General features: G+C 39.1%; 2 protein-coding genes across 2 annotated transcripts; one reads left to right on the forward strand and one right to left on the reverse strand.

Annotated features, from left to right (window-relative positions):
- Positions 1-109: 109 nt before the first annotated feature.
- Positions 110-23571, forward strand: LOC139823102 (uncharacterized). Its single transcript, XM_071795399.1, has 9 exons — positions 110-256; positions 1833-2594; positions 17069-18750; positions 18841-19286; positions 21214-21329; positions 21552-21689; positions 22292-22493; positions 22641-22865; positions 22996-23571. The coding sequence occupies exons 2-9, from the start codon at positions 2472-2474 to the stop codon at positions 23082-23084; spliced, it is 3021 nt and encodes a 1006-aa protein (XP_071651500.1). The 5' UTR covers positions 110-256; positions 1833-2471; the 3' UTR covers positions 23085-23571.
- On the reverse strand, positions 23525-27388 carry Vps52 (vacuolar protein sorting 52). The gene is made up of 9 exons (XM_071795406.1): positions 27018-27388; positions 26005-26180; positions 25542-25926; positions 25279-25464; positions 25071-25196; positions 24795-24979; positions 24619-24703; positions 24306-24509; positions 23525-24223 (listed from the first exon to the last, which is right to left on the reverse strand). Exons 1-9 carry the CDS (start codon positions 27246-27248, stop codon positions 23798-23800), a joined length of 2004 nt encoding a protein of 667 aa, XP_071651507.1. The 5' UTR covers positions 27249-27388; the 3' UTR covers positions 23525-23797.
- Between the last annotated feature and the right edge of the window lie 154 nt (positions 27389-27542).

Below are 27542 nucleotides of genomic sequence, written 5' to 3' on the forward strand. Positions count from 1 at the left end.
ATTTATATAATTTTTTACATTAATACATTTAAATTATTTTTATTAAATTTCAGTGGAAGCTGCCAATGCTGCAAATCCTCCTTTGAAACGGGCGATCAGTCCGAAACGTGAGACTCACCGTCGCACAATCGAGACTGGAGAAAGGAAGAGTCGCTGGACGGTCGAGTTTTCGTCGCCCGGGGCGAACCCGAAAGTGTTTTCGCTGCTCAATCAGAAAGTACTGGACCATGACGAAAGATCGGCATCAATCGAACAAGTATGTATCGCATGATCTTGATTCTCTTAATAACTTTGTTGCATTACGGTGCGTCATTAGTCATCGTTGCACGAACTGACTTCGTCCCGTCAGTTCTCGAACACGATTCGGTTGCTTCACACGCCTCCGTGCCCCAACTATGATTATAAGATCTATTTTTTTTGCTTGTAATGATAGGGATTTCGTAAGCTTTTCCATACTTACGATCCAATAAGAGTCACCGATATTTATCTCAACATTAATTAATCACGATAGCATATCCGCGAGGAAAGCTTTAAGCTTAAAGAATCGTGAAATAAATTTGCAACGAAAACACGTATTAAGTATATTAGGTAGGAATTATATTAAGTAGGAAACTATTAAGTGTATTAAGTAGGAAACGTTAGATACGATTTGCAAGTTAATTTACGTAATAATTTCGTTAGAAATTGCTTGACGTAAGAACGGGCGTGCGAAGGCTTAATGAGTGGCATTTCCGCGAGCGCGCGTCGCTGAGCTGCGAATAAAACAGCGGCATGTTATCGGAAGCGGCGTATGAAAAAGGCAACTGTAAAATGGTACGTCGCGCATTTGCCCGTTCTCTGGAACGTCGAGCACTTGGACGGAAACATAATGGACCGATGTCCGTTCAAGCGTTCGCTCGATCTCGATCGTCATTAAGTAATAGTTAACGGATAGATGGAATTGGTCGTGTAACATTCCTCTTCCGATATTTCGTTTGTGATAAGGAAGAGGAACGAAAGGGGTTTCTTTATGTCTCTTACCAACGCTTACCAACGCTTCTTACAAATGTTCTTTGAAAGAGAGACAGAGAAAGAGAGAGAGCTTTCTAAAGTTTATTTTAAATTTCCTAGACTGCAACATATAACTGTCTTATCAACTATTAAAAAATGCTGACTATTTAATATTCAGATATAGAAGAATATTCTTATCGAAACAGTAAAAAGACATTAAAGAAGTTAATAAAATCACGGCTGCTAATTGTAAGACATAAATACAGAGACAAATAATTTTTATGGCTTTATAAATTATAATTATATTGTAATTTGTAAAATGTGTATCTTTGCCCTTTTATAAAATCTTATGACTAAACTCTCGATATTTTTATTCGTTGAGCTTTAATTCACGGTCTTCAGCTCAGAAAACAAAGTCGTGTACATGTTATGTATACGAGACGCGACGTAATATTTTAAATGAAGAATAAGTAGAGAAATTGTTTTCTCGACTTAGTTTTATTTAGGCGACGATGATTGTCACAAGTAATTTTACAGTAATATGCCGAGTCAAAGCGTGTTCGCAATGAGTTACTAACGAGAATTGGGAAATTTAACTCAAGATAGATCTTCGCTTATTGTTAGTAAAAAAGATGGGATTTACGTGAAATAGTGATAACTAATAGCTGAATGCATCTCAAATATTAAAAGTGATTGGTGAGATTTTTTAAAAATCTAGGAAAGTTGAAAACAGCTTTTGTACTTAAAAAATTGTTCTTAAATTTTAAGTTTTCTTTTAATTAATAGATTGGAACTTTTATTTTCAATTTTCAATTAATACGGTCTTTCACCCTGTCTCATAGCAAGAAAATATCGAGAGAAGAAGTGGGTTCCTTCTTGTTGACGTTCACCGGCCTGCTTGGTGGCAGTCTCCCACTTGACGGACCCCGAGAACTCTTCCCGCGTCGTGGAGAAGTAAAACTCACGGACGTTTCCCGATCTCCAACAGTCCCGAACTCGTCCCCGTCGACGTGCGAACTTGTTAGGCCCCGCAACTGGTAGCTGGCGTATCAGCTCAGCCTCTTCCTGATCTCGTCTCTTCCTGAACACGGGAAGGAAGGAAGGAAGGAAGGAAGGAAGGAAGTCGCCGCGGTGAATTCAATGCCTGGCATCCCCTGGACGCGAGAGGCGCTTCTCCCGCGTGATTAAGCGCGAACACGACTGATAAGATCGAAGAGGCTAAGAACAAACGTCAAAACAATAGGAAGACCTCGCGTCTGATCTCACGAGTGAGATTATTTTAAGGGGAAGGCGGATTCATCTTTATTTATACAACGATCGTCGACCGAGATAGGCTACCGAGAGAGCATTTGTAAATTAATACAGGCGAGAGAAGGTTCTCTCTGATGTACCGGTGGTGAAATTCGAAAGAAGAATACAACGGGTGCTTCGTCATAGTGTAGACGTTGATTTAGAGCCAGGAACGGAATTCATCCTCCGTGATGAGGCAGAGATACTTCTTGTGTTTTCTGTGGACCGCGTTGACACTGCGGGGAGACATCCTCGTGGCGGCTGAGGCCGATCCTGCAATTTTAAACGGCGCTGACTTACCCCATCTTCAACAGGTGAGTGATAGGAAGTAATATCTATCTTGTATATTTTATTATTGAACCGGAATTATAAATATGCATTTAATATCATCGCAAATAATCCAACCAAAGTTTCTATATTTCCTAATTTATTCATTCGATCTCTAATTAGATTGTTTTATTTAGTCGAAAAATTTGTAAGACTGTTGACTGATGCGACAATTTTTATCAGAATTACTTTCATTTTTCTTAATTAATTCCATCGCGCAACTTTCTCTCGCGTCAAAAAACTTTCTTCGATCGGCCGGCAAAATACATATTTGCGTAATGGAAGTGTAACGGCGCGCGAGATTCGTCGCGAGGCATTTCGGATTAACACTTGACTAAAAGCATTGATAAATCCGATTTTTCACGCGTTTAATCTCGATTCGGTTCCGCTTCGTTGTTGCAATCGATATAATGTGCCAATCTTTTATCGCAGATTTTTGCATAAAGTCGAGTCGTGGATTGATGAAAGTAATAAGAAAACATTTACGAACAAAATAAAAGCGTGAGTTCTTTGCATTTTAGTCGATCACGAGGCAACTGAATAACGTTCTCGAATGGAAGCTACTCGCGGCTTCATAGTACATTAATTCGCGTATCTCAACCCAAAAATCGTTCGACGATTAGATCATTAGTTTCTATACTAGTTTTAAAAGCAGTAATTTAAACTGATAAAATCGTATAAAGCCGCGAAAAATCTAAATACGTTTGGAATTATCGCTGAGACGGCACTTACACCTAAATGAATTGTACAAACCGCAGGACGCTGTGGTGAAAGTAATTGCTTCATTATTCTTACATTTTATTACCATGAAAATTTCGTCCGTGGAAAAGTCATAAAATTTACACTCTCGTAAGTTGGCTTTGCTCCTGCTGAAGCAACGTTTGCATATGCGCGAGAATCATTAGACATACACACATACGCGCGCACGCACACACACACACACACACACACACATAAACAATAAAATATATTATTAAAAAATATAGTAATAATAAAAAAATAACAATAAAGTATAAAAATAAACAGATATTAAATTTTTAATAATACAATAGAATAAATTATCCTTTAGAAATATAATTATTTGAACGAGTTACATTAATCAGGAACATGGCACTTAACTTTATTACTAATCTAATACATCTGCTTACTTGCTTGGGAAAGAAGAAATAGTCAATTGAATAACGAGTTGAGTGATTGAAAAGTATTTTTCCACTCAGATTGAGGCTTCGTGTTTTGACGATTCCAGAGGTCCATCATCAATCTCATTCGCGTTTCCGCAATGAATCCTTTAGCGTTTGATTGGATTCATTTCGAAATTTCTCTAGGGACTCGATTTAATGTATTGCTCCGGGCACGTAGATTACTCGAGCGCGGACGAGTATGCAGATTTAATGAAATTGCTGTGCGCCTGACGTAATCAGGCCGTTGCATCGCGAATCCTCCGGCTATCTGCTTCAACGATCGCAGTGAAATTTCACTGGCGAGACAGTAACCGTGCGCAAAAAAGAGAAAAAAAAGAGACTCGCGCTTTGCGTTAATTACGCTCTCCATTCGTCTTCCTTCATAAAGACGAACGTGGAATCTATATTCGCGTCTCACGCTCGCCTGTTCATCGAATGTTCTTCTTGCCTAGAAAGCAATACAATGTATTTGTTTAAGTAGTGCACTTTACCTATCGGTTTAAGTATTACAGTACGGTTTTTAGATATGATAATTCGACAATATCACAGGTTATTTTTTCTGACAAACGTTCTTTCCAGACGCAAATCAAACTTTTACTTTAATTTTATATGATAACGTGACATCATGTGCTTCTTTTTATCTTAAAGCAAAATTAGTGCAGAAAAATCGTTTTCTATTTTCATTGATTTTATATATATGAAATGATGTAATAAAAAAGTAATTTGATGAATACGTTTAATAAACAAGTTTTTTTACCGGATACGTTATATCAAATAAAAACGAATCTGAAGTATCAGCACTTCTAGAAAAATACTTACACTCAAACTATTTTTCTCAAGTTAGATTGGCTATAACAAAGCACGCGAAATGCTATTGTATCTGTTACGGCATGAGAAAAAATAAATTGATTGATTGATTGACGCGATAAATATTGTAGCAATTTCGTAAAATTAGCAATTCGCTGGCTGAATGCTTTCGATGGATGAAGTATTGTCATCGAATTTCCTATATATCATCATAATATTTTGCTTTAACCTACTTCCATGCTTTAATATTCATGCTTTCACAGAAAGAGAAAGATAACTGTTCGTGTGTCAATTTGAATATTCCTCTATCTTTCTCTCAGATCGATCCGTTCAGTGGTTACGACGATAGAACTCTAGAAGCGCAAGATCGTAAAACAATTCAGAGGCTGCATGAAAGTAGAACCGCACGAGTGCTCACCCACTAACAGAGTGACTCTTGACCGCCCCTCTCTCTCTCTCTCTCTCTTCCTCGAACCTTCTTCCACACTTCCGCTCTGCGTGTTTTACATCTGGACTCTGATATACATCTCGTAGCCTTCTTAGCAGCGTGGATCTTCTCATTCTAATTGCTAGGTTTCTCTCTGGAATCGATTCCCCGCATGAATAAAGAAGAAATCCGGTGCTGATGAATAATTTAAAAACGTGAACATACACCCACATGCACAACAGTATTTATCTTGAGCAAATACGAATCCTCTTAATAAACGTTGTAAAAGTTGTTGTACAGAAAGATCTTGGCGTTTCAACATTTCTCAAGCTTCTCAAAGTATATAAATAATCTAATCTTTCGATAGCTTTTATACCCTAATGAAAGATAAATAATGCTGTGTGAATGAATCTCTCTTTATTTCACCTAAGTGGAGGGAACCGTTCTCTTGAGAAGTAATTGTCATTAATTGAGGATACATCGGAAATGGATACGCGTGGATCCAAACGGTGTGGAACGTATCCGATCGCGGGACCTTTCACTCGGGCCACCGAGAAAACGTTCAGGTTTCCATGTACGGTATGAAAAGTATCTCGTGCGCGTGTAAAAGGAAATACGAGGGACATCCAATTGAATTGAAGTAGCTTCCGGTTGAAGCGTCTCCTCTTCCGGAAGCTTCTTGAACGATGGGTATAAAGCGTACACGCGTCACGTATAACCAGGAACTTTCTAATGCGCGAACAAAACGAAGACACGTTTATCTTTATCAGAGAAGATATATCTTTAACTGATTAGATACATTTGATACTTAGAAGTGCGGTACGTTTTATTTGATTGTGAGTAGGATAATGATAATCTCGCATAACGTTTGCATTAGCGTTTACACATTGCATTTGTTTTTTGTTATACTTAAATAATAAAATAATCTTATATCTGTACGAAAAATATTAAAAGAAAATTTCAATATTTAAATATATCATATATATTAGATAAAACAATCTCACCTATATCTTTATTTACATATTAAAGAGAACACGTATATCTAAAGGTGTAAATATCACTTACATATATCTAATATAATGTAAAATATTAGAGATAATCTTTTTTTATGCAATCGCAAAAAATACGTCGCGGCATCATATTCCATCCATCGGACGGCATTATATTCCGTGATCAGTTAACAGTAATCAGTAAAGAGCGCTAACGTTCCGCGCGGCTTTTCCGCAATTTACATAAGAGGCATATACGGTTTTCACCGTTCCACTTCGATTTGCCCATAATCTTTCGCGCGAACGTGGAGCAATTCACGCAACATCACACCGAGTCGTTCCGCGAGCTAAATATTGAGCAAAATTAAGGGGCGCAATTTTACGCGCGGGTAATTACAGACACAAATGCGGGCATACATGATGGCGTGTTGTAATGATTTTCTGGCACGCGTTAGAAATCGTCTTTAAATCGCAGACGTGTGACCTGGCACGCTTGCTAAAGCGATTTTCCTTCGTCGTTCGTTCTTCGAAACGGTCGCGGTGCTATGACTGCTGCGCGATGCTCTTCTCATATTCCATATAGTTCTTCTTCCCGATAAGGAATAGTTTATTTAGAGCGTATCTGGATTAAATACAGAAAATAAAGAAGTTTTCTTGTTAAAATACAGTGCGAGTGCGTACCGTGAGAGAAACGCACATTTATTAAATTACTGTCAAGGATACCACATAAGCGAAAATAGGGTACGTCTACTTAAGAATGATTTTAAGATATGTAATAGAACTCAGGGAAATCGATCTACTATCCTGGAATTATTGCGTTTAGCTGATGTAAATTCTTCAGTTCTTTTTCTCGGATATTTAATTCTAATATTAATAATTCGCTTTCGTGTCGCGGAACATTAACTTAGCTGCAGATGGTTCGACATCGACACGATGAAGAAATATCGGATCTTCGCGCTATGAATCTTACCTCGCGACACGAGGTGAGATCGAGATAAATATACAGGACAATGGGTGAAGGTGAAGGATGCTACGTGCTCTCTCACTTTCTCCAGAAATCTATCTCCCCAGAAAATAACGAAGCGGGAACGGATACGACGAATGTCGACGACGCGAACAAAATTTCGTTACTTCGTTACAGGAAAGATAACGGGACGCAGGTGAACGGGTGTAATTAATTTCTTGGGCGAGGAAATTATGCAATCCGGTATATTAATCGGGAATCTCGTGAATGTTTTCTGCGCAGAGTGGAACGGACTGTGAAGCGTGTATCGGAAGGAAATTGGTATCAGGGACTATATCTTGTTGTGAAAGCCGTAATTATTCATTCTAATGAAATTAATTACATACGACACGTAGACGCGCATCGTCGAATAATCATCGATTATATCAAATGAATCACACTGCGCTATTGTTGTCCAATTAAGCTATTGTCCAAATCGCGCGATGAAATCTCGATAATATAAATGCGGAAGACAGCCCAACTTTCATCCCATAAATGTATATGCGTTAAGAAACATCTAAGCATCGAATATCATGAAAAGCAATTAACAACAATTATACACTGATGTAACTAAACAATGACGAGATCGTAAAGTATATAAAAGATTATGTCGAGATGTTTATAGGTGATAAACGAAATCGCATTTAATTCAATCAGATTGCAGAAGTAAGATGAACATAAAAGTTTCCAGTTATTCAGAATTATGAATATTTTCTTAGTCAATAACTATCGTAGATAGTTCAAATTCTATTTCAAATCTCGCAATTTCTTCCAGACGCAAGTTTTAAATTGGTAAAACTTTGTAAAATTCGAGAAATTAATATTTTGCAATATGATAAATTCCTATTTAAAGAAGAAATTTACTTTTCTCTAATATGAGTGAAAGTAATTTCCTTTGCGTTAAGCAATTCTAACGAAATCGATTCTATATTCACGAAAGAATTTTATTCTGAAAAAATTAAAAAATTAATTAAATAAAAGAAATCCCATTTATATATTAATAGCAATAAGACGTTAAATCAATGTTATGTAAATTAATTCGTTAGTCCAGTTTTCGTACAGTCCAGTTTTATAGTCTTAAGCAGGAAGACTGTCACCTTTTAATCAACTGGTTCATCAGTGATCACCGTGAAAGTGTTTTTTCGTACATCTCTCGCTTGTCTGCTTTGCTTAATGTTACCGTAGTAAAAGTGAAGCTACAACACCCAGCGTAGGAAAGGCGTCTAATTAAAGAAAAAAATAATCTGAGATGGCAGATTGTTTCAAGAAGAAAGTTTGGGAAGATTTATATGCGTCTTGTCCCAAGCGTTTTTTTTTCCATCCGCAAAACATACGTGCGATAATTCTACAAATTCAAAATATTATCCCTACTAATGAAACAATTAGACTTCGGTGTATTTCGTAATCGATGTAATCGTACAGCCGCAACTCTGCTCTCAACTCGATTAAATGGTGCAATCGAGTAATCGAGTCTATAATTGTAGATAATTAACCGCGAACAGACAAACACGTGTCTCTAATCTCCACGATTCGCTCATTTACCGAAATCGATTTCCCTCCTTTCGCGTAATGTTATCTCGCGGACTGTAATCGTAACGGACACGGACGAATTATCCCGGAGCCAATTGGCCAACAAGCGATCCGTTTCATTTTGCGCAAACGGCTGTTTAACGAAATATCCCGCCGCGAGAACAGTCCACCACGATTTCGACACGTTCGCGCGTCGCACCGGACGGATCTTACACGCGAGCCCATCTCCACGATCTTACGCAAACGTTCACGGGGTTAGTCCTTACAGAACTAAATTGCCGCAACGAAACTATCATTTACGCCTTACGGCAACGTGTGTGGACGACATACGCTCTCAGAGATACCTATTAAATTTTACAACTGGAATTATCGAGTATTCAGGTTTCCTCTTGTAAAAGGAGCTATATAGAACCGCTAGAACGCTCGTCTATGTATCGTCGTACCCAGAAATCCATCTCATGGTTGTTATTAATTTTATCGCAACAGCTCATCACGGAATTTACGAGAAAGACGCGTTGGCGAAGAACGTTTGCCTATCGTAAACCACTATTTTTGCGTCGGGTGTGCAATTAATTTATTGCCTTTTCTCTCCGGTGAGTCTCCTCGTTCAGGAATCTCGCTCGTGTCGATACCGCGAGTGGAGTTAGACGGAGGGGAACCATCGGCGTTGTTACCGCATCGTTTCACTTTCCGGACTCGGTGTAACGGCACGACGAAGTCACTTGATCGCCATAATTGGTCAAGCGTTAATAACAGGAACAGACGATCAAACGCTGGTTAAGACAAATTACCGAGCGATCTGAGAGAGCGTGACGGGTAACACGCCGCGTAAGAACGCAATATCTGTATCGGAAAGTGTTTATAGATATCAATTTTACAATTAGACGCGATAAATGGGTGCTCAGTAATACTCAGCTGTGGTAACGCAGCTGTGGTACCCTTTTCCCGTTTCTCTCGCAGCAGCGGCCTCGAAATAATATGTGCCCTTTTTTTATTACGCTCTTAATCGCTACTTTCTCTCATCTTCCTGCCCGAGTTGAAAATTGACGGAGATGATTACGAGAGAATAATCGATCGCGTTTTCTCTGTTTTGTGGAGAAGTGCATTTTCGTTCTACTACACAAAATGACCGCGATACTTCATTTATTGCTGAGCTTTCTCGAAATTTGAATAAGAGGCGGAACTGGAATTTGGACTTCCTGTAAGTGGAGGCACGAGGCGATGCGACGGTCGCCTCGATTGTGCCATTAATCAATTTCTCCTCGGTGGACACACGAGAGAGGCGAAGGTTAAACTTCTTTCTTTTTCGTCTTTTTCTCTCCTCACCCACTTTTACTACTCACAGCTCGTATGCTGTTACTTACGAATAACTTCCGCCAAGAAAAAAACCTGTTTCGACGACAGTTAATGTCAATGTATATTTAATCACGCAACAGGATTTAGTATATCAAATATACGATTGCAGATTTCAATTTTCGTGCCATTTTTTTGCGATATCTCTTTATTTCAAAAGTGAAAGAAATTCTACATGGAAAAAAAATGATATTGCATAATATTAACAACATTAGCTAACAGTAAGTTTAGCTAATCAAAAGTAACCTTATTAATTTAATAGCAGTATAATTAATGAATTAAATACGTCATGTTCTTTTAATAAATGGTTATTTGTTTTATTAATTTTTTTGTTATTGAATTAAATTAATAAGATTATTGTCAATTAGACTGTTATTAGCTAATGCTATTAATACGCATTGTTCTTATTTTGTAAGACACTATTCACGTAGATATTTCTGTATCCAGAAAAATGTTAAAGTCAAAACTATTGAAAACTTTTCTAATCCAAAAAAATTCATGAAAGTCTCGTACTTCTATAATGATATAATTCACGATATAACTTCAGCTAACCATTATAGAACTTATTAATTACATAGGAAATATATCGCGAGTGCATTAAATTATATTTAATAATCCGGCGGTAATAACAGAGTCGCAGGAAGTCTGCCAAGCTTTAAAAGCGTAGATCTTCGCGTGCAAAAATTTTCTGGAAAAGCGTTTCAATCGGGTGATTTCCACGCGCACTTCTTTTTTTCTTCGTTTGTGCGCGATACCGTCTTGGAAGTCGTTTCCGATTCGCTTTTCGCCGCGTAAAAATGTCCTGTGTTGGCAGGTTGTTTCAGGTAATAAACGGTGAAACGGAAAGTGTGGATTCCAAATGACCCCGGGGTGAAATTTCTCTCGTCGATCCTCCTCGGCAAAAGGACACACCGCTCGTTGTTACGAGAGAAATTTTCATCTACCGATCAAGCCTGGTAGGATCAGTAGAAACTGCTTAACGTCATGCCTTACGGAATAATTAGGAATTTATGTTAATCTTAATGCAAGAGAAGCTCTTCTTTAAACGTATAAGAATATTAAACGAGTTGCTTGCTTGACAAAATTGTGAGAAAAAAAACACTTCGAGCACATTTCGTTAAAGTTATGCAAGGATATATTAAATATTCAGTGTGTTGAGTGTGTGCGTGTCAAATTATTTCGAAATTTTGAAGAAAAGCGCACGAACGAAGGTTTTAAATGCATTCTAAACATTTTTACATATTTATAAACCCGATTCAATCTCTATTGTTGCCACGAATGTTGGTTCCCCAAGTATAGCCTGACAATACGATTCAATATACCTTTGCTCGTGGGTTCACAAAGGACGTGTGAAACACATCTAAATGAAAGTAGGAATGTTACTGCGGAATTAGATTTGCTTCATGCGGAAAGCTAACACTTATGTTAGCTCAATGGCAGTGCCTTCCGGGGCAGGATATGAAAGTACGTATTGATTCTTAACGGGATAAGGTGATGCAGTTTATTGGTTAAATGTCATACTGGAAGTTTATGCGGCTATTATAAAGTAAATACGGTCCTCTAGTAGTACGTAATATTGCTCTACTTTAGCAATCGGAAAGTGCATTAGTTTCCGGCAACTATTCTCACTCAATTAATATGCAAGTCATCGATGTAAAAGAAAACTTTGACAGCGATGATATATATGTATATAATATATATAATGGTATGTGTATAATTAGTCCTGTAAATGCTAAAATAATCGTTTCAATTTATATAATGTGTGAGACTTTTATTGATTGAGGATATTACGAAATATAGTCTGTTATTAACGTAATAGCCAAAAGGATCCTCTTTATGAGGAAGCATTCCTGTCTTTCGGAACACTTCAAAAGTGAAGGAACACTCGTTGCACAAGCCAAGTATGCGGCACTGCATGTCAGTGAACGCACACGTTTGATCGTGCATGCCAACAAATTATGCAATCTCGAGTATAAAATAAGAGTAGTATAGTAAGATTGCTAACATTATATCTACTTACAACGTCCTGATTATCGATAAATTTGTGTATAAGCGTGCTTGAACAATTTTACAAAACAGAATAAGATGGAATAAGCCTAGACTTGGAACATGTAGCTTGTTTCTTATAGAACCAATTTTTAAATACTTTTTTTTTTCAAGAAAGTATTTTCTCAATTAAGATTATGTTACGATAATATTTCCTATCAAAAATGAAGTCGAAAACAAAATCAAGATTAAAAACATAACATGCGAACAGTTATAGAATTCTAAATAAAGATGAAAAGATGTAGTTTGTCAGGCAGCGATAAACGATACGATAACAAACATTTAAAAGTTTAACATAAAGTTTAATTTCAGGAGAATTTTACTTGATTTCTTAATTGACGAATGTTTAATTTCACTTATAATTTCTAATTTACAAATGATATATATCTTAATCGATCTTTTACTTGATTTAACGAACGAGAATATCAGAAGATACGTAAATTCGCATCAAGAGATAGGCCGGATATGGCGTATCGAGTTGGAAATACGTGTATGATCTCACACCGCGTCTGGCTATGCACATTCCGTATCTACTGGCGCAATTAAGCTGCGCACGATTATCGTAAAAGCCAAGCGCGGTCCAGTGGCCGCGAGTTTCCCACAGGCGGAAGAGAAAAAAAAGAGGAGAACGTTTATCCCAAGTGTGGTTTCTTAGCTTCTTCTGGGCATTATAAACGCCCTCGATCTTTTCCTTGATCTTTGGACCGCTAGGAGAAACGATAATTGCCTCGACACGGCGAGTAAGAGGATGCAGTGGCGTTATATGTATTTAATGAGTTATTCTGCTTCCCCCGCCACAGTAAATTTCTTCTGCGGATTACACATTATAGAAAAGTGAGCAGGTTTAATGGCAAGGCTAGCCGAGTAATTTTATATTTGGACGTAAAGAATTTTTTAGTTGCGACGAAGGGGGAAAATTCAATAATTGCAAATAAGCAACCGTTGCGATGTTTTGTCTAATTGAGAAACTGCAACGTTTTATTTAATTAAATAATTGCTACTTTAATATAATTTAAGCGCGCATAGGAGATAGCTGCAAAAAGTTTAAGAGAACTTTTTGACGTTCAAATTCCGCAATTGTCGTACTTATTCTAAAATCTATACATTGATACAAGTTTACTGATTGTCCTTTTATCTCGATCTGTTTACTGGAGGATTCTTGAGAGTCGGATAGCGGTGACCGGCCGCGAATTGCGGTCGGCTTATGGCACGAAAGTGAGAGGATTGTCTTTCACGAGCCGGCGCGCCGGTTCAGAGTTCTGTCTCCGGTCAGATGCGGAAACTGTTATAATCCCAGCGATGATATTTTTTGATAAGCCACACGTGATAACGATTATCTCGTGCCTATCGAGAAACCCGTTCGTAATTCTCCAACATTTTATCAGCGCGTGGGTGGAGCACGGCACATCGAGAGCCATTTATTCACGTGCCAGGCTGTTCGCTCCACTTAATATATTTTTTATATATTTGCTAATGGTACTCGTGTGTGTGTGTGTGTGTGTGTGTAACAGAGTGATTAACTGTGGGCTGCGAGGCATTACGCGGCGATTGCATTCGTCCCCTTCGCGAAAGACTCTTTAGCAACGACCTGTTTTCGAGACACTCGAGCATCTTTGAAATGCATGTAGGAGTTTAAAGAAACGTTCGCTTCATTCAAAGACACTTAACGTGAAAAAAAAGAGATCGCACCATATCCTTAAAATTATTATACAACAGACAGCAAGTCTTATCAACATTTATTTTCTCAAGTTTGTTTCTGCAATAAATTTCTGCAAGCTTTTTTGAATACTTTTATCTTTAGCATTTATACCTTTCTTTCAAGGTTTTACTCGAATTGCGAACTTGACGCGATTTCCGGTTTGATCTGAGCCGAATTTTCGCAAACTCCGAATCCGCATGATGAATCGTCGAACAGGACGGCCCCGTCATTCTTGCTACAGTGCTCCAAAGTTTCTCTGAACTCCGTCGCTTTCTAGGCCTCAATTATCCTCTGACAGAAACAGACCATTTCTCGAGGCAATCGCGCAAATTACCAGATAGCTCATTTTCGCAGCTCTACGACGGAAATCCAATTCCAGAAAAGACTTTAAAACATTTTTTTTCGCCGCAGTTTGGAACGTGCGCATTTTCTGCAAAACGCGGGCGTCGTTTGCGTACAGCTCTTTAACGACATTTAATATCCGGTTTGATCTGATTTACGCGTGCCCCGGGATATTGCCGCACGCGTCAAACTGCATGCAACGTTGTTGCGGAAAGTGCGGTAATTACCGCGTAGGAATCTGTGCAATCCATCGACGTGCACAACTTAATCCGATCGCTTAGCGAACGAGCGATCGGGCACTCTCGGAGGTTGCTGCTTTTTAAGTACCGCTTACAAAACTGGGATCTACTATTTCCCGCCGCACGTGTGCTAAAATAGAAAGTAGAAACAGACGCATAATCGCCACATCGTAGTTTGTGACACTTAACACAAAGTGTCACAGCTGCGAGAGGAGAACGACGTGCAATTACCTAATTGCTTTTAATCGATCTGTCTGGAACCATCTAGCTGAAAGATTGAAACTGCGGCCAACGATACGAGAAAGACGTAACTCGCGAAATGCAGTTGTGAATAATTTTAGATGCTGCTTTCCTTGCGTGTGTCTATGCGAAATTATTTCGTTACGCTATGCGTGACGTTAAACTAGACTGTGATATTGGAAAACCAGTATCAGTAACCTTGCACTTGTCAATACAATCAAATCTATTTAGCATACTAGGGATAATTTATCAAGAACATGTAAACGAGGGAATTTATTTTTTTGTATAACTACAATATTCTACAATAATTTAAATGTTTTGTCGAATTATTTTGCATTCGCAACTTCACTAAACTTTTGATCTCAGATCAACATCTTATCGTCGTTTCTGATACGAATGAAAAAAAATTATGCAAATGATGTACGTTTCATTTATTTATTAAAAATGACGATATACCCTAGTACAAATAATTGTTACTTAATATCAACGTGGAGAATTACGACATAACGCGTGGATGTCTGTTAGAGAGATTCCTTGGCGTTAATGTCAATGTCAATGAAATCGAATACGTGTAATTGACCTGGAACGCGAAGCGGAACATTGTTGACATGTATATATTAAAATTTCTCGCAAACGAGAGTCATCTCACTTTTCACTGTTTAAACTGCTATTTTAACCGTCAGTCTACAAAAGTAATAATAAAAATTTCTTAAAAATGCATTCTATTTTCGACGTCAAGCGACAATTTCACCGTAAAATACAGGAAGTATGACATTCAGTTAGTGTCTCGTCAACGTGAAGTTGTAGAAAAAAACATTTCAACGGTTTCTCTGCTGAATAATAATATTATGAGTGTCTTGTAAAAATGCGACAGCTGCAAACCGCACGCGAGAAGACCGCGTAATCATGCAAAACGCGGATATTAGCCCGCAGGGCTGTGCCGTTATATAAAGAACCAGTACACACGTCGATCCACTTGAACATGATATGTAAGTCGTTATGTGTGTGAAATGGAAACTGCAGTAGGTCGTACTTTCTACGAGAGGACGAGAAGACCCGTCTCACAACGGGCCGACGACGGCACAGAAGGCACACGGGAGAAAGGAAGATCGAACAATGCCCCTCTTAATTACGGCCACCTTAATTATTCGCGTCTTTCTCGCGCGCACAATAAAAGCAACAACAATGAATTTGAGAGCATGCTGTGCACATTATTAAGTATATCGGCAACAATAAAAGCGGCGATAATGGAATCAATAAGTAAGAATACATGGTATATGTTGGAGAAAAAAGTAAAATCTAGATCATTAAGTTTATTATACCACAAGCTGTGATCGTAAAAAGTTATTGACTCAAAATTCTTTGAAAATGTCTTTTAAATTGTTTATTGTTAAAATTTGAGAACTAACTATATTGTCAATTATGTGAAAGTATATAAATGATATATAATTATAGATCCAGGCTTCTCTCAAGGAAAGTCTGTCTCAAACTGATCGTGCCTCATATAAATGACATATAATTATAATATAATTGATCACAAATTACAATCACTATGTAATGATTTTTTAATAATCTTTTAATGCGTTCTTTGTTGTCTCTAAACAAAGGAAGTGAAATGAGAACCTGAAGGAATACTATCGAAAAGATCATTTATCTAAAAAATATTGTACGTTGTAAAGTATATGTTGATCTATTGAATTTAAATTGAATAGTCGCAAGAGTGAATATGACCTCTCCAGTATATAACTTTTACTAAATCGAAGGTAATCTTCTTATCGATTTTCCGCTTGGTTCCTGGAGTATAAATCTACGATAATTTATAAATCTTGTGACATACACCGAATTGCCGTCAATTGCGTAGATTCGATTTGCTTTCGCTTTTATCTTGCTGACGTGCAGCACGTTATCCAAATGGAATATCTTATGTAGAATGGAAATGCAAAATGTGATTCGCAAAGCAATTAACCAGGGTAATTTATGAAAACTGTCAACGATTTCATACTCTCATACCTTTCGTCATACTTTCTCTGTAATATACGAAAGATTGCGTTCACTGCCGTTATTATCAAATTTTTATTTCCATGTCTTTGATAGTGCTATATATTTTTAAGTTTACTGAAAGTTATATTCATTCACAAAAAGCGAATGTCTCTTTATCACAGCTTAGAACACCTCGTGTAAATTTCTTGCTACATCATCAAAAAATTATTAGAAGAGAACAATAGACTGTCGTAACTGAACTTCAGAAACATGTTGTCGTTAATTCGTTTTTCTACTGATTAAATGCCACTGGAAATATCACGGTATTATATAATTTTGTATTAAAGCGCTCATGATGCCTAAGAACGTGCGCGAAAATTCTATATTGCATAAGATATTGCACCATTACACAGAGTAAATAAAGAGCAATGACCGCAGGAATGCATTTTAATGTGCAAGGAACTTTACAGCGTAAATTAGTCGTTTTAATAGAAAAAATATATATGTAAACAGACAATAATTAGCTTTATAAATAGATTATTTGTATCTTTAAGAAACTTTAGTGTTTTACTTCTTTCTGAAAAAAAAAAATGCGTGATATATTCGTGTAAATATTTGATTCTAGGGTCGCATTGTGAACGATCCGCGACCTCGTCTCTCGGCTTCTCAGCAAGCCCAGATACTGAGCGATGTGCAACAGCACCAGCAACAGTACCGGCAACGTCCCATTCAAGATTTCAAGAATCCGCGGGTTTCCTCGTTCGAACAAGCACAATCGAGCACGCCGTACTCCTCCCTGGCCAAGTACAAAGTTGATCGAGCGAAGCAACAGTTGCAACAGTTGCAGCAGCAGCAACAACAAGTGCAACAGCTTCTGCAACAACAACAACAGAAGATCGTCCAGCAACTCGGTACTTCGAACTTCGTGAACGGTGGCAGCGGCGGTGGCAGCGGCGGCGTGCAAACGCCACAATACCAGCAACGGCAGCAATACCAGCAACAACAATACAATCAGTACAATCAGAATGGGTTCCAAAATCTTCAACAGGACCTGTCACAACCGCTGTTCAGCGATCAGCAGACGGTACAGTTACAGGATTATCTCGAGAAGCAGCGCGAGCTGGAGCTGCTCCAGAAGCAACGGCAGCAGCTGCTGTACGAGCAACAGGAATTGCGCAGGCAGCAGGAACTGCTGCGACTTCAGCAACTCCAGAGGCTCACTTCCACTACGCCACTTCCATCTACCGCGACATCGATCCCGATCACCGTTAGCACCACTTCCTCACCGTTGTTGCTCTCTTCGCCGTCGGCGCGACGTATCACGCCGTCGGAAGCGGACCTTTTCCTTAAAGCAATTGCTAACCATCAGAAGAAGTATACGACGACAGCAGCAAGCACGACTACAACGACCACGCAACCACCTCCGCCATCCAGACGTCTGATTACCTCTAATGCTCATCAGGAGACAGATATACCGGAGAACTTGCTCAGCCTGCTTCAGGGTCAAGAGAGTCAATTGTTGCAGCAAGGTAAACCGAAGCCGCAGATCAAGGTGATCTATCAGACCGATAAACCCAGCACGACGAGACAGACTTCCAGCGGCAGAAGCAGGAGCTCTCCACAGTCTGAGCGGGAATTGTTGCTGAAGCAACTCAAACTCGCTCTATCTCAGTCTGGCGATGACGATGACGTTGTCAGGAATGTCACTACCAGGGATCTGATACTACCGAACGGCAAGAAGATTCAGGTTATTCACGCGCCGAACGGTTTATCATCCATCGCATCGAGTTCCACTATTCAGACGTCAGCTATACCGTCCTCGACGACCACCATCAAGCCTCCGAAGGCGCTCTTCGAGGAGCTGACGAAGGGCGGCGTACTGCCACCGGGCGCCGATTTCGAGATCATCCGGCAGAAGAGCGACGGCAGGCTCGAGGAGATCGGCAAGACGCCGATAATCCAGAATCTACCGGCGAAGAAAGTCACGTTCGTTTTGTTGGAGGAACAGCCGGACGGCAGTTACAAGGTGCAGGGTATCAAGGGTAACGCCAACGACAAGGAGAGTGGCACCGACGTCGAGTCCATCGTCGAGAAGATCAAGAAGGGCGAGCTGAAGCTGCCGCCCAGCTCGCTCGGACCGACCACGCAATCGTCTACGCTAGAACATCTCGAGTCCAGCATCGATCCGAATCTGATAGTGTCCACTGGCACGTCCAGAACGCCGGTATCATCTCATCACTCCGTCAGCACGAAGGCGGCGACCTTCAGACCCACCACCGTCAGATCCACCTCGACCAGATACGAAAGGTGATTATCGCGATGATTCGCATTTATAATCCATTCCAACAATTTTTTGGATTTAGTAAAAGATTCTGAACGGCGAAATAAATTTTTCAGCAAGTCGACGACGGAATACATCCCCTACGTCACGGTATCGCCGAACTCGGTGTCTACCACTGACAAATACGTGACCTCGGCGTCCAGCGTCACGGGCCACGTATATAACTCCCTGAACACCAGCCCGACGAAGACAACCCTGTCGGATCACATCCCGCGGGTGACCACCAAGTACTCGTCCACCAGGAGCCAGTTCATCCCAACGATGGCGCCGGTGAACGAGATCGTAACGACGGCGACGACTCCGGCGACTTACTCGCATCATACGCCGAACTATGTCTATTTCTCCAAGTATCCATCCACGGAGACCTCGTCGACCTCAGCGGAGGAGGTGAAAACTCAAGGTTCGCAGGAGAATCTAGCCACGTTATTGAGAAAGGAAGGCCTCTTCGCTATGGCAAAATACCTGAGGCAGTCGGGACTGGATAATGTGCTGAACGAAACCGGTGAGTTGGATGTTGGATGTCAGTCAAACTTGATAATTTACTGTGTAAAATTAATTATTGGTATTTATTAATGATAAAAGAGTAGACTCTTAGTGATAGAAGAGAAGACTTTAAATAGTTTCTCATTTTATGAACAAAAATACGAATTTCGGTAACTTTCAAACTGTCTCACAATTTATCAAAAATATTAATAGAATAGAATTTATATGTGTAATATTAACAGAGACTTAATGTAAGTGTACTATCGAACGTCACAATTTTAAGCAAGAAATTCGCGGTTACTGCAATTATTCTGGTGTTAATGATTTGACAAACGGTTCGTACAATATATTCCGCTCTATTAATATTAGCATAATCGCGGAAAAGCATGATTTATAAAGCAGAAATAGCGAAAAATCATTAATTAGTCATAAGTGACGATGCACTACGCGACAATAAGCGAGCTTTACGAAGAGTATTTCGTGTGAAGACGTTAAATACTACAATAAACGAATTAATTCTCTGCGCAACAGTGCAAGGACCGCCGCGGTCTTATCCAACAGTATCGCAAGGCGGGACACAACTTGCGTCAATGTTGTCGTGGACCAAACGGTTGTACAAATAATCCCCGTTGATGGCGAGGTAGACCGTGCCTCTTTGCACAATCCACCACCATTTGTACCTCGCGTTTCGCTTTTAGTCGTGCAACATTCGTCGGAAAAATTGTTCTCACGACTCGTTGCTCGTTTCGACACAGGCACCTCTCCGTCTTCTACGAGAACAAAGAGACGCGTACCTCATTACGCGGGCTCTCACGAAGAAGACACGCGATTTCATTAGTCGTTATAATTATCGGCGGGACGACTCGCTTAGCCCATTGTCTCTTCGGGCCCTTTATCTATGTATATATAACCTTCTTTCATCGAGAGAAAGATCGAGAAACGGGCTTACCTCGTAAGCTAAACGCATGAAAGTACGTCAGAGAATTACGGCAACGTTACATGAGATAAGTTACGTAATAACTTCCCTACGCGATAGTAAATTTTTTCATTTCATTTCTGAAGAATCCAGTTCAAGTTGAACTGGATTCTCTTTGCAGCGCATTAATAACGTGGCGTACGTCGATCCTTTCACGCGTTCCCTCGGCTATAAACAATTTTCGCTGAATAATCGGTAAACGCCGGTGCCTCGACTCGACATCTGCCGCCGCGCCGTGTCTCGTCAATTCCCGAGAAGAGAGTCTCGTCGTGAGGAAAATGTTGACGCTCTTTTCACGTACGGACGATTTTATTCGACCGCGTTCGCACGCTCGTTAGAAAGAAAATAATAAGCCAGCTGCGTGTTTTCTCGCGTGCGAGAAACAGCGATATTTCCTATAACAACGATCCCCCCCGCCGCGGTAACAGTTCCGTTTCTGTCGATCGCGAATGCAATCATCAATCGGGACATTGTGTAACTTCGTCACGTTCTCCAACGATATGTTTTTCCTTCTACGAGGATCATAGATGAACTCAACGCGCGTGTGCTACGCCCGGAATGGAAGAGAATGGTCTGATGGCGAATATGAAACGCAATTATGGATACCAATCGCAAAAGCTGCGCGATACGTATATACACGGCAATGATTGTGTAGCTCTTGACGTTATAAATTAATGCAATGAGGCGATGTGAAAGGTTTCTTTCTAATCTCTAACAATTTTAATAATTGAACCTTGAATCGAATCTCCGCGAGGGATACGATTCCGTCATCTATTCCCTCTTCTCCGAAGTTTAGTTTGTCGAAAGTCTCTCTCATTTTCGATCGTCAATTAAATCGAACGCGTCTGGACATTCGACCAGTTTGAGGAAAGGCCCCGATTCCAAATTGAAGCAAAGATTTCTGTAACAATTATGCTGTTCGATAGTTTCGTGACACTTCCCTGTATTGTTTTGCGATATTATACTTCAGGTCCGTACACCATATTTGTCCCTACGGACAAAGCCTTCAGGACGTTGATGGTGCAGCTGGGAGGGCCAGAGAAAGCTGAGCAGAAGTTCCACGACAATCCGAGACTTCTAAGTGGGGTACGTATCGGTGCCAAAAGCATCATTAATAATTTATCTACCTAACGGTAAATTTCACTGACACCAGTTAGCCAATCGTAATTAATTTGATTCGCCGCTTTTCCCGAGAGGAGAGGACTCAATTAAACTTAATCTTGAAATTAACTGACTTTAGTGAAAGAAAATGTTCTACAGTAAAAATCGTTAGTGTCTAGAATATATACTGAGAATTCTTTGCGACAGCTTCTTCTTCACCACGTCATACCAGGAGCCTTCAGGATCGATTCCCTGCAGGACGAGATGACCGGCGTCAGTCTCGCAGGAACGCAATTGCGGGTGAACGAGTACACGATGCAGGATCACGAATGGAACGACGTGAAAGTAATTTTATATTTTAGAATTTTGTCCAATTCCGATGAGACCCTTTCTCGCCTTTTTATTTTACGTTTCTTTGTTTTTAATTAAGGTTCAATTCCTTTTTTTTTTTAAGTTATTAAGCTTTTCTTTCATTTCGTAGAAAATCGTTTATCTGTATAAATTATTAATAGCTTGTGAGTCAATGCAACATTATTTTTACCTACGTGATTGGTTCATGTGTGTTCGTGCGTGATCCAGTTTATTGACCTTCGCGAATATAGAAATCTTCCATTCACTCGGTGAACATGCATGAAATTGCGACAGCTCCGTCGTCCGCTTCTCACGAAAAAATCCAGACAACGTGTGTGTCTAAAAGACGGCTCATCTTTATAAAAATTTTATCAAAAGACGTATTAAAAATGTTATACTACAGATATCTTTCTAATAATTCCATAAGTCTTTTTTTTATTTCTCTGTCAGACCATTTCAAGACGTCATAATGTTTTCTGAGAGAGAGATACGCCCACTTAGTATATATCAAACATTCAGAACAGATCCGATGAAAACGATTTCATATCAGTGCAATCGTTTCCCTTCATTTGTAATTTTGCATTGTTTGCAAATAGGTAACGGCAATAAACGGGGCGCGAGTCGCGCCCAACAAACGGGACATCGAGATTCCTCAAGGTATCGCTCACGCTGTCGACAGGGTCATGTTCCCGCTTCCGGTCGGAGATTTGGTGCAAACTCTGCAAGCCGATCGTGAGAGGAGGTTCACCACATTCCTCAGAATGCTGCACGTATCGGGCTTGGAGGACACGCTCACAGGTAAATTGAAAATCCGAGCAAAAAAAAAATGAATTTAAAAGAACTCCGTTTGTGCAATATGCCGCCTCTCCTGTACGTCTGACTTGCAAAATCGATGAATCATCCTGAATCCTCCGTCGTTTAGTGTAACGAAAGCTGCCTTTCTAGGACCGAAGACGTTCACCATCTTCGCACCAACCGATTCCGCTTTCACCGATGCGTCCACGAAGAACGGCGCTCCAATTTGGACCGATGAGGACGGGCCGGAAGCGGCGAAGGCGATAATCTCGCGGCACGTGATTCCCACGACTCTTTACACGGCCGGCATGAGATATTACATTCAAAAGGACACCCTTCGTCCACAATCACCGGTTCATATCCACAAAAACGGCGGTAAGTAATTCAAATGACGTAAGACTCGTGTTTTAATAGCTGATCCTTCATGATGCATCGCATTATTAGAAAAAGATAAATCGAGAAATAGATAATCTCTCAGATGATTCGACATACATTGTTGTTTCAGGACGAGTACGAGTGAACGAGGCACACGTTCTGACGCATAATGTGCCAGCGACGAACGGTGTGTTACATGCTATCGACGGTGTTCTATAAAACGACAGTTCGTAATGAATGCAAATTGACGATTAAGATGCACAGATTGCAATCATGCAGGTGATAATCGTATAATAATTCGTCACATTAAACGCAATTGTATCTATTGTATAATTTCTCGAAAAGTTGATGAGCTCGATATATCAAGTGAATGTAAATTGCTTGCGTGAGTGCGGTGAAATGTGTGGCAATTAAATCGAGTTATATTAAAGTGATTAGTAAATGCTCGCCGCATCGCGATTGGGTTCAGTCACCGAAAAATTGACATGCCATAGGTCGCGAAATCGTAGGAAAAAGTAACGAGACCATTTTTAACGTACATGTGTATACATATTAATTTATATAAGATAAGCAACGTCAGAGATTCGTGTACTCGTGTCAGGCGCACAAGAGTACGGGATATTAATCGCTATTGTATAGAATGGTAACGCAATACCATGCTTAGTTCATAACTCATATCTTTTTATAAATAAATGTACAGAATGTATTTCTATGATTATATTTACAAGAATGTTCCCCAATATCCCTAAACGGTACTTATTAATAAAACAAAATTTACATACTTATTTAATAAATAACCCTAATTACTAGAATTTAAAATCGCTCCAATAGCTGATTTCCATATGCAATACTAGAAATGATTCTTTTACAGCAAATAACCAATGATCAATAGCTATTTGGATTTGAGTAATCAATTTCTTCAAAAAGTAGTCCTAAAAATTTGTTTTGTACTTCTTAATTTCTACCATTAGATGATGGATGTTCGTAAGTTGCGTGCGCGCGTTTGGCGGCAGAATCTTGTGTAGGCGATTGTAATATGCCACCAATTGCGCCATTGCGCCTTGCACCAGAGTGCTGCCGAGCACCAGGCTGGGAAACGATTGTAACACCTCACGATTTATCTCTTCTAACGCTCGTTTCCAATTGTTCGTGAAAGATTGCACTAGGGCCAATGCTTTGCCCTCCTGCCGTTTCAAATCATCAGCTTGGCCCTTCTCGATTAGAGCCTCCGATTCCTTCACCAATTGGATTATATTGCCGAAATGCGGGCTCAAGACTTCTTCGACAAATTCGGCAGAACGCGAGTTTAATAGCTCCCGGAAACTCTCCGCTTCTTTCGAGGTCTCTCGCGTTCTTTCCTGTAAACAAATGTAGCATCTTAATTTTTTCTTAATACATTAATTTTGATAGACTTTTCCATGTCAAATAAAATCTACTTACTATTAATACCCTGAGTATCAGATCATAATTATTGATAAGAAATACTAATTGCTGCGTCCGGGTTGGGAAAATAGATGCCATTCTTAGCAGGAAGCATTGTACAGTTTCTCTCAATTCTGCCAATAACTGAGTCGTCCCCTCGCAAGGAAATGTCTCGACTACACTTACAATTGCTGCGCTAAACTCCGCGTATCTTCTGGTAATCTAAAAATTCATGATTGTATAAGAAATTAACAATATTACATACTGCAATGTTATATGGTAATCAAATTCCACTATAAACAATCCTTTGCATACTGCTTTAGATACTTACATAATGTGGACCAGTCTCTTTGTTGAATTTTGATGGATCACAGTCTTTGACACTGTTTATGTTTAATTGAAACACCAATGTAAATCTAAAAAGCAGATATAATTTTGCAAATTGTAATGATACGAAATACTAAGATGTGAATATTATTGCAATTATTTTTAAGCATAATTAAGTACCTAGGCCAAATTGTGGCTGTTAAGGTCTCCCAGTATTTATCCAATGCTGGTACAGCTCTTTTGTGACATATTAACTGATAATGCTTCACTAAATTCAAGCAGAGAAACAGAGCAATTGTATCGTAACAATCCTCAACAAACGATTGCAAATTCTTTATCATGAGATTTAACGTTTTTCCCATGACCTGTCAAAAGGAAAGAATATTTTAGTACACATTTACTACTTAATATACTTACTTAATGTGTTAAATCAATTATTAAATGTTAATCTCTTACCTGATTGAAAATATCTAGTGCCTGTGCATTATGGACCTTGAAAAATTCTATCAGGAACAGATATTCTCTGCAAGCATGATCACAAATACCATATTGTTCACTTCTGAATAGAGCTTCATAATGATACTGTAAGATTACAATATTAATTTAGAAAACATGCTTTCAAGATCACGCAAGTTAGAGTCATATATGCATCGTTGGTACTTACTCGTGTTTTATTAGAGGCAGTGTGTGGAATAATTATAGGTGCTTCCAATAGAGAAGACAAAACCTGACCTCTTGTATCTATAGAAAAGACGGTACCTTTGTGCTTTAACGTTGTCTTATGAAATATACCTTTGCCTGCAGTGTCTTCGACTCCCATTAAATCGTCCTTTGACGTTTTCTCTTCAAACTTGCGAAAATAATTGTAACTTGATATTTCAACTTATTGTTAGTTAAATAATACTAATTTATCTGTTGCAGCTTTACCTGCAATTTCATCAATCTCGACGAATAAGTTTTGAAATACGAGTACTGTATCTTGCTCATAGTATCAATGTATTCTCCACAGATTTCCTCAGCCACATTTCTCTCATTTGACAAGATAAACTCAAAGAAGAATTTGTACTTTAACATATTGTTCTGCGGCACTTGAAAATTTCCCATCGGTTTCCTGAATTTATAAATTTGCTCTAGTAAATATGTCCTAATTTTTGCCATCGCCTTCACCTTCAACTTCTCTAATATATCCTTCACGTCTAAACAAGACTTGGCCTCCTTGAAACTTTGTTCCTTCACAAAGTTGATTTTATGATTCAGAGTTTGTAGCTGAATCAAAAATTCCTTTTCAGTCACTGGACATTCCATAATACAGCTGCAAGAAAATTAATATAGATTTAACGAGTTTATCTCCCTAACATTCTTTTGTAAAACATGAACAAATGCCTCTTACGCTATTAGAGCATCAGACACTGTCATGTCCTCAATAAACTGACTAAGCGGGCCTCGTATTATTTGTCTGTTGGATAGCTGCTGACTCATGGCAACAGACTTGCGTTGCAAGTAAACTATTTCCGAACTAATACTTCCCAAAACTGTCTGAAAGTTCATCAGCATCGACTCCATTTTCTGTAAAAGGTAATAATACTAAAGTCTGTACGTGAATGTTTCCTTTTACTCAATTAGCAGTATCATTTTGCAAAGATAATTTATTAAAATAGATTATGCAAACGATACATTTAAGGCACTTGCTGACGAGATACTATTAAAATCCAACAGCCCTAAGTAAATTTTTATGACTATCAATAGAGTAGGGAGAGTTTGCGGACCCAGAAGTAATTAAAGAATAAGATATCCTTGACTATTAATATAAATTGTTCAACATAAATATCTGAACAATTAGCTTATATATTAAATTTATGATTTATCATTATATAGATGCTTCATAAACAAGAATATATATTTATAATGTAACAATATCATATGTATTGCTGCAGAAACAAATTTTGTTCTATAATTATCATTTGCATAAATGACTAAATGACAGCAGTAAATCCCAATTTAAATCAAATGACCAGATAACAGCGATAAAATCATAGTTTTAAACAAAAATCGAATACTATTGAGTCGTAAACATACATATATGTTTATGAAATATCAGAATAATAATAAATGATAAAATTAATATTACGAGTTGATCATCTAAATTTTAAGTCATGAACTGAAGTTATTAATAGCATCTTGTTGGCGACAAGCTATTATTCTGCATCTCATTTATCGCTATCAATGCAGATTAACTTTAATCTATGTTTTAATTTATTCTTTATCTTTTTTATCATTCTTAGAACTAAGAAAGATTTAAAAAAATTAAAACAAGATTAAAGTTAAGCTACATTGGCAGAAGTGGACATAAATCATCCGTCGACGTGTCGAGCAAAACCTGGTGCGTCGACAGCGAATCCTAACCTCCAAGATATTGTCGCAGGCGGCAATCTGATTGTGCAACTTGGCTATATTCTCGCTTTCCTTGATGTAATCTTGAATCGACTTGTTCTCGACCTCCTTGAGCTCCTTCTCGATCTGTCTGGAATACTGGCGTAGATCGGTGCCAGTTTTGAGGACCTCCTGAACGACATCGTCGCCGAGGTCCTGCGGCAGTTGCTCCTCGTTGCTGTCAAAGATATCTGTATCGGCCATCCTTCCATACAATCGCGACACAATTAAAATGCAACGCGAATTCAATACAATTACGCGAGTCAGGCGACAATAACCTGGATCGCCTCTTCGAATGTCTTCGACAGAGTTCCTGAGAGTTCCCCTCAATCGTCTCGCATCGTGGACGCGCCTAACCTAACCCCATCTAACCCTAACCTCAAAGTGCCGAGTTGTCATTGTTGTCAACAGTTGTCAACACGCTCCGATTTCCAGCACACCTGTCGAATCGAACGGCCAATCGGGCCAATGGCATGGTCGTCGTCGCGCAGCTCGTCC

This window comes from Temnothorax longispinosus, chromosome 12 (genome assembly GCF_030848805.1).
Source record: "Temnothorax longispinosus isolate EJ_2023e chromosome 12, Tlon_JGU_v1, whole genome shotgun sequence".
Taxonomy (NCBI): Eukaryota; Metazoa; Arthropoda; class Insecta; order Hymenoptera; family Formicidae; genus Temnothorax; species Temnothorax longispinosus.

What these genes read in the sequence shown, in the direction of transcription:
- Vps52 (XM_071795406.1), bottom strand. Translation starts at nt 27,248, where the DNA reads ATGGCCGATACAGATATCTTTGACAGCAACGAGGAGCAACTGCCGCAG. An exon ending in CTGCCTCTAATAAAACACGA is followed by an intron (nt 25,197 to 25,278) that starts GTAAGTACCAAC and finishes GTAATCTTACAG; the next exon opens with TATCATTATGAAGCTCTATT. An exon ending in TGATACTCAGGGTATTAATA is followed by an intron (nt 24,224 to 24,305) that starts GTAAGTAGATTT and finishes ATTTGTTTACAG; the next exon opens with GAAAGAACGCGAGAGACCTC.
- LOC139823102 (XM_071795399.1), top strand. Translation starts at nt 2,472, where the DNA reads ATGAGGCAGAGATACTTCTTGTGTTTTCTGTGGACCGCGTTGACACTG. An exon ending in ACCTCGACCAGATACGAAAG is followed by an intron (nt 18,751 to 18,840) that starts GTGATTATCGCG and finishes TAAATTTTTCAG; the next exon opens with CAAGTCGACGACGGAATACA. An exon ending in TCATATCCACAAAAACGGCG is followed by an intron (nt 22,866 to 22,995) that starts GTAAGTAATTCA and finishes TTGTTGTTTCAG; the next exon opens with GACGAGTACGAGTGAACGAG.